The 7796-nt window shown below is 36.9% G+C and overlaps 1 protein-coding gene across 1 annotated transcript; it reads left to right on the top strand.

The window, feature by feature from the left end:
* The first annotated feature begins 994 nt into the window (after positions 1 to 994).
* On the top strand, positions 995 to 4916 carry LOC111906003 (uncharacterized). The gene is made up of 9 exons (XM_023901742.3): positions 995 to 1296; positions 1761 to 2148; positions 2430 to 2831; positions 2924 to 2990; positions 3083 to 3199; positions 3287 to 3378; positions 3800 to 3961; positions 4045 to 4196; positions 4454 to 4916. Exons 1-9 carry the CDS (start codon positions 1169 to 1171, stop codon positions 4662 to 4664), a joined length of 1719 nt encoding a protein of 572 aa, XP_023757510.1. The 5' UTR covers positions 995 to 1168; the 3' UTR covers positions 4665 to 4916.
* The last annotated feature ends 2880 nt before the right edge of the window (positions 4917 to 7796 follow it).

Raw genomic sequence — 7796 nt, forward strand, 5'->3', positions numbered from 1 at the left:
AGAAAATAAATTATAATACCGTAACGAAATATAATTTTAGATGAATATAAATACATCAAAAAACTTTATAACATTTATAATATGTTTTTATTTATAGAAAATTAAATAGATATGAAAAAAAAAACATCAAAGTTTATTATGTAAATGGTTTTTTTTTCATATTTTTTTATTCGGTTTAACCGGTTTATTTTGACCGGTTCAACCGGTTTTCTCTAAAAACCGGCCGGTTCAAAAATCAATATAAAACCGGTGATATTTGAACCACTCCTCCCCGGTTTCCGGTCCAACTGGTTGGATCGGCTGGTTCACACCGGTTTTCAAAACATTAGTTCTAATTGATATCAGTTCAAATCGTTTTTATGGATTTCTACTTGAAACCAATTTATAAATTTGTAGTAAAAGATTAAATCGCATTTTCTATTTATAGGAGTTAAAAAAGTAAACATAAGTATACGTACTATTTTGATTGTAAAACACGCGTCTTACCCTGGGTGTTAGCTACAAAAATATAACTACCGTAACTTTATATACAAAAATATTGTTTGTTTTACTAGTAAAATGCATATATTACCTCTTTGATAGTTCTTGTTTGAATTAGAAAATAGATAAAATCGATGTAAAGAAAGATTATAAAAAGTAAACTAGAAACTTGAATAAAAATTATGAGATGAAACAAAAATAAAATCTCAAAAACCCAGAAGTTTTATTGGCGATATCTACACATAATCTATACCCGAAATACTAATTTGGGATTGATAATAGTTTTGGTATATGAAGTTAAGTCATTGACCTATATCTCCTATAATAATTATAATAATCATTTTTATGATTTTCCCAAAATATTAACAGAGTAACTAACTAAAACTGATTATCCCAAAATATTAACAAACTAATCAATTAAAGCTGACGTGGACTTTAATATTGTAAGAGTTACAAGGGTTTAAACAGATTTAATTACTTGTGAAGAATAGAAGTTACTAGGGGTTAAGCCCATTCATCAGCATTTTCATAAGCCCACTCTCTCTCTCTCTCTCTCTCTCTCTCTCTCTCTCATACCTAAAATGATCAGATGATGAACGTCAACCAATTTTCGTGCAACTAATTGGCATCAATGCGCTATATGTTGATGCAAAATTGTTGACAAGTAGTAGGAATTAGAAGAAAAGAAATGTCGCAGAGCAATATTACTACTAGTAACTTGAATGTACCCGTGAGTGAAGTCTACTGGTCTCTTGTAGCTAAAGCCGATAAAAAGTTCTCCAAAATTAGGGATTTGCCGTATTACGAACGCAACAGGTCAATTTCTTTCTCTTTGTTGTAATTTAGTTTGTATTAGTGTTATAATAAAGCTAGCGATATGTCCAGAATCTAGTTTCGTGAATCGTATGTCTGGAAACTTATACAAATGCATTTGAGCATGTTACTGTTAAGAACTTATACAATTACTGCATTTGAGCTTGTTGCTGTTAATTTGTTTAACGTCAGATTCTAGTAAAATGTATCTTAGGGAATGATTTAATCGCTTGCTCCTGTCCATGGTATCGATCAACTAACCTTCATGATAGTCGAAGTAATACATATAAAACTCTAGTTATGAAAATGAACAATTAGGGTACACAATGTGGTTTTGTATGTAATTTAGGTGTTGTGTATGCTTATGGCAAATTCCTGTTGTTTAATACAGCTATATGATATTCTAGTTAGTTAACCTTGCACCAATACATTTGATACTCCTTAACTATAAAGTTGTTTTGCAATAGGTATGATACCTACTTCTACAAGGTATTCAAAGTTTATACACAGTTATGGAAATTTCAACAAGACAATCGACAAAAGCTTGTGGAAGCAGGACTGAAGAGATGGGAAATAGGTGATATTGCATCGCGAATAGGGCAACTTTATTTTGGACAATATATGAGAACAAGTGTAGCCAGTTATCTGTCAGAGTCATATATCTTTTATGAAGCAATCTTGACTAGGGAGTATTTCAAAGATGGACTCTTACAGGATGTGAATCTTGCCAACAAACAGTTGAGGTTCATTGCAAGATTCTTGACTGTGTGTTTAATGTTGAACAAACGAGAGATGGTTTATCGGTTGGTAAGTCAGCTGAAAGTGCTAGTTGCTGACTGCAAGAGGACTTTCCAGGTATTTAATCTTAGGGTTTATTTCATATATTACCATTAAAGTTGTACCAATTTACCCTTTTGCCCATTTAGGTATCAAAAGGGGCGAGTTTGTCACTGAATTTGATGATCTGTATGCATTTGCTCATTGTAACCTGTTATAACAAGTAAAACCATTTTTCATGCCTACATGGTATCCACATAGGCATCTTTATCATATTACATACATGTGGCACTTACTTTGGCATTCACATGGGAATGTTCATGCATCTTATATATCACTTTTATATGATCTTGTTTCAGGACACCGACTTTATAGAATGGAAGCTAGTGATACAAGAAATAACAAAGTTTCTCAAAGTGGACACAGCTTTTATGAATACAAGGCCTCTGAGATACAGCCTCACATTAGATGTAGAGCCTAATAGCCTGCCACCTGTCCCCAATGTGATAAGAAACCTAAAACTGAGAGACGCGATACTTTGCAGCTATCATCCAAACGAGGTGAAATTCTCAGAGCTCACCCTTGACAACTTTAGAATGCTTCAATGTTTGGAGTGGGAACCAAGTGGCTCATTCTACCAATCAAGTGGAAGTTTGACCAGTGGTCAACATGCAGTCAATCAGGAGATTTCTGATCCTACATTGCCACCAAATCCACGCAAAGCTGTCTTGTGTCGTCCATCCATCACTCATTTTTTAGCAGTAAGTAAACTCACTTTTTACTATTAATTTATTAGTTGTAATAATTGTAAGTTAAAAATGTGAATTTGTTTTGTGTGTGTTCTTGGTGACAGGTTTTGGCTACTGTGTGTGAGGAGCTTCCTCCTGATGGAGTTCTCTTACTCTATATATCTGCTCCAGGTATCTCATATAGTCTGCCTTTTTTTGTTATGTAAATTTTGTAAATTAGTTCATGTCTGTAAGCATTAAGTCCCTGTTTGTTATGCATTCAGATGCTGCATGTACTTCACCACCCTCTGACAACACAAACAGTTCTTCAGTGAAAAAGATTATGAATGGCTCTGGAGACCATTCTAGAGGGGTGAATCTTGGTTCTAAAGGAAATGGAGGTACTGTAATGTAAATTATTGGAAGATTATCAGGTGGCAATTAAATATTTAAGACATTTTTTTGATTAAGAATGATGTTGATTTCAGGTTTAAATGTGATATATCCTTGTGACCTGATTCCATTTACAAGAAGACCACTTTTCCTTGTTATTGATAGTGAGAAAAGTAACGCTTTTAAGGTAAGTTTATATTCTTTTAAGACTTTAAGAAGATAAATGTTCCAATTGGATGGATGAAGTCTCACCTAGTCACTTGTCAATATCTACCCAATGAGATCATTGTGCTTTCAAATTTTTTTTTTGTTATTAGGACATTACGATTAGAAAAATCTACCAAATCATAGCAGTGAAACCTGTTTTGTATTAGAATGATAATGCTATGAATATAATTGGTAGATTTTTCAAAATAATACGCTGTAATAAGGAAGAAATGAAAATAGGATGCTATAATAAACAAATCACTAAAAGTACATTGCTATATCTCGCATATAGACAGAATGAATTGTCTGAACAAGAGTAAATGACGATGTTACCCTTATGTCCAGAGTCATGTATGTTCCGTATCAAAATGATTACTTTCAGTTTTTGCATATTTTGACAGAGTTTGGAAAGAGAAGTAAACGGAGAGGCAGTTGCAATGCTCCTATCTCCAGCCTCTTCAATTGGTGACCCAAATGGAAGTCGTCAATTCACAACCTTTCTCACAGCTCCACTGCAGGCTTTTCTTATCTTAATTGGCTTTTCGGGTCCCGACATCCAGACAGTATGCCCCTCTCTATCTCTCTACAAAATACATAATTACCAATCTGTCCTTGTTGGCTGCTAAAATAGAAATTTTATTCTCAGGATAAACTCAATGAGGCTGAAAGGGTTCTTTCTTTGGCTTTAAATCACTGGGGAGATACTTTGGCTTTAAACCTTGCGGTATCTCCAGACTCGCTTCATCCCGTGTGGGCCCAAATTTTAAATGATCCGTTTCTCAGAAGGTTGCTTTTAAGGTAACTCCTTAGTCCTTACCAATTAATGAGATATACAAGGCAAAATATTTTAAAGCACGTCTACTTTCATTATTTTATCAATTTCACCACTTAACTATTTTGTGTTGTGACTAAACCGGTATACTTGGTACTTTTTTGACTATTTAGAAAAGCACAACATACTTTCACCATTTTATGGATTTAGGCGCTCATATGATAAAAATAATAAAAAAGAGTATTTGTGGTTATATTTTTGTAAAAAAGGTTTGGTGTGTCAGGTTCATATTTTGTCGGGCAGTGCTATCGCTATACACTCCCACATCCAACAAAAAGGAATATCTGCCCGACTGCTCACCCGCCCTACCAAACTCCGTGTCCCCAACACACGGCGCATACAAAGAAGCAGTTCATAAAATAGCCGATATTTTCGGTGTAGCACCCATGTTCAACCTTCCCGAACCTCTTCAACCTAAACCACCCGATGTGTAGAAAAATTACCAAACTTTTATACTTTATAGTGATGTTCTTTGTGTCTAACCCTTGTGGATTTCTAGTCTTTTTTTTTTTTTTTTACATCAATATTTTGAAGAGTTTGGGTGTATAGGAATTTAAATGCCAATTTCCAAATGTTGGGGGGTATTGTTCATTTTGCTCATAGCATCATCATTCTTATATGTACAATACAAGGTGGCAACCGCAGAAACTAGAAGGCTATTAATAATTGGAAAACTTTGTTTTTTATTTTTTTTAATCTCTAAACCAACATAAAAACATATATTATTTAAGCATGCAATTACCAAAGTCGCTTAATGTTACCTGCGCTAGTCCCTTACCTTTTCTCTCGTTTCATAATCTATCCATAAGTGAATGATAAATTGGGTGTGTATTTTTTCATTTGCATATATTTTTATTTGGGTTTTAATATGGTGCTATTATTTATTTTTTCTTATTTGTTGTTATCGTTGATTTTTGAAATTTAAAATGAAAAAATGGGGAAATGAACAACTCATACTATTCTAGTCATAAGGTTTTTTTTTTTTTTTTTTTTTTTTAATTCCTTATTACTTACTACATATTTTTATACTGTTAGCATTGACTTTGCATCTAAAAATGCTAAAAAAAAATATATATTTTTCAGATTATTGAATGGCTACTAAATTGGGGTCTTTGAAGGGCGTTATGTTTCTTCTCGTCCCTGCCCGATTGAAAACGAATAAACTACCCGCCCCATGGCCACCCACTTTCTTGCTAGTCATCACTTTATTCCAATGCACCTAATGTAGTTATTGTTCACCTAAATCCTAAAATCCAATTGAAGTATTATTTTATTCCGAAAAATAAAATTTAAATAAAAGAGTTTTAGTGAAGAAGGGTGTAATCGACATTATAAATTGTTTTTAGAGGTCTAAAGTGTGCTTTCGGGGTTTGTGGTGTAAAGAATAATTGAGCATACGTGGCTAAAGAAAAATCATTTGGACTTGTTTTTGTAGCTTTTGGACTTAAATTGAAAAGATTTTGGAAGCTGGGGGTTGAATGGTAATTTATAGATTTATGTTGAAAATAATTCGGAAAGGAGGGACCATAAGTGTATTTTTGACATTAGAGTTTGATTTGGAGACGGGGCTTAAACCCGTCCCCTTCCTTTCTTTCTTCCCATTCTACATGTAAACCCTAACCCTAGGAAAGTTTCCAGCCGCCACCCTTATCTCCCTTCCCTTCCAGCCGGCGCCGCCACCCCTGCTGTTGAAGTCGCGAACCGCCAACCAATGTCACCGCAGTTGCTGCCAACGAAGCCAAGGACTGCTGAAGGCCGACGTCGTGGCTATGTTGCTGTCGTTCTCGGACGCGCATCCTACCTTCTTCTGTTTCGTCGTCGATCTCGCCATAGGTACCACCAAGGGGTTACGTCGTTGCCGTTAAAGCCGACCGTTAGCGGCACTGCTGCCACTATTTTGTGTCACTGCCCGTTCGTCACTCTTCTGGCCGTCGTCCTTCTCCAGGTGCGAAGCGCAGCTTCATGGTGGGAGTTTTAGTGTGCGTGTGTGTGTTTGTTGGCCAGAAACTGAAAGGGAACCACCATGGCGGCCGACCATGGTGGTTGTCACCTCCTACCACCGTTCTACCACCACCAGCCGCCACATTAGGTGGTTATGTGCATCTATGTGTTGTATGGATGTTTTGTGTGTTCCGGGTTGCTTTCATAAAGTTTGGGTTAAAAATTATAAGCTACCACCATTAAAAAATGGTGGTTTCTGCCTCCTGCCGTCATAGACCGCCGTCGATCACCATCGCCCGAGGTGGCAGTGGGTCATGTCCGACCTATTAAAACTCTAATTAACCTAAAAAATTAACCTTGGACCTAGTTGGTATGTGTTTGGGTTGGAAACCCTAGTTAGGGTTTAGAAAACCCTAGATTTGGAGACTTTAGTTGGGACTTGTCGAGACCCGTCTTTTGGACCGTTGGATTTGAGTTATGAATTATGCATGACCACATTATATGATTGACCTAGTAGAGTGATGGACTTGATGGATTAAGTCTTTAATGGGTTAAGTGTTTTACTTAACCCTAATCGTTATTTTATGTGAAAACCCTAATTGTGTTTGGGCTCGAGTTGGGCCTTTTCTTTTAGGCTCAGGTGTTTGGGTTCTTGATGGGCCATCTGGGAGTAAGTGTATGGACTAGGATATTTGAATGGGCTTTAGGGTAAAGCCCATGTAAGGGGTTTGGGACCAATTTGGAAAATTGGGCCATAGTTGGGCCTTGGTTTATTATTTGGCTTTTAGGCGTGGGTTTGGGCCTTGGTCTTGGGCCAATCTAGGTAAGGGGTAAAATGGTTTGTGTACCCCAAGTGTGGATTTATGGTTATGCATTGGAACCCAATTATTAATTGGGTGTCGTTTTGATGTTGACAGTTCGGGGATCTGTCAGCTAACAGCCAAAGTTTTATCCACGGGACTTCAGCAGTGCGAGACGAGTCTCTTCACTGGGTTTAGTGGGTCGTAGACACCAAATTTGGCCCATGATTTATATGTTAGGATGCTAGATGTCTGTGTGACTCTTGCATGTGTTGTAGGATGGTATGCTTATCGGGCAAGGCCCGATACCAGGCGGGGCTTGATAAGTAGATTGTATGCTAGTTATTAGTATCTGATTTTATGCTTACTAGGCGAAGCTTGATGTCGGGCGGGGCCCGATGACTGTATGATGTGCTATAGTCTTTGTGATTATTGCATGTGCTAGTATGGTTATATGTCTATATGATTATATGGTTATATGGTAATGTGTGTATCGGGTGAGGCTCGATGACAGTCGAGGCCCGATAACTTGAACATATGCTAGTGTTTATGATCATTTTATGTGTTAGCATGATTATGTGATATTTTGTATATGTCTGGAGGGCGAGGCTCAGTGATAGGCGAGGCCTGAGAATAACAAATCTGTAATCTGAGCGCAGCACGATGCCGAGCCAAACTCGATGTCGGGGGAGGCCCGAGATCGAGTGAGACTCGAGATCGGGCAAGGCATGATGGAGGGCAGGGGCCCAATATGTGATTTATGTATGCGTGGTATGTGATATCTTGGGGAACTCACTAAGCTTTGTTGTTACGGTTTTAGTTTAT

The sequence above is a fragment of the Lactuca sativa genome, chromosome 7 (genome assembly GCF_002870075.4).
Source record: "Lactuca sativa cultivar Salinas chromosome 7, Lsat_Salinas_v11, whole genome shotgun sequence".
Lineage (NCBI taxonomy): Eukaryota > Viridiplantae > Streptophyta > Magnoliopsida > Asterales > Asteraceae > Lactuca > Lactuca sativa.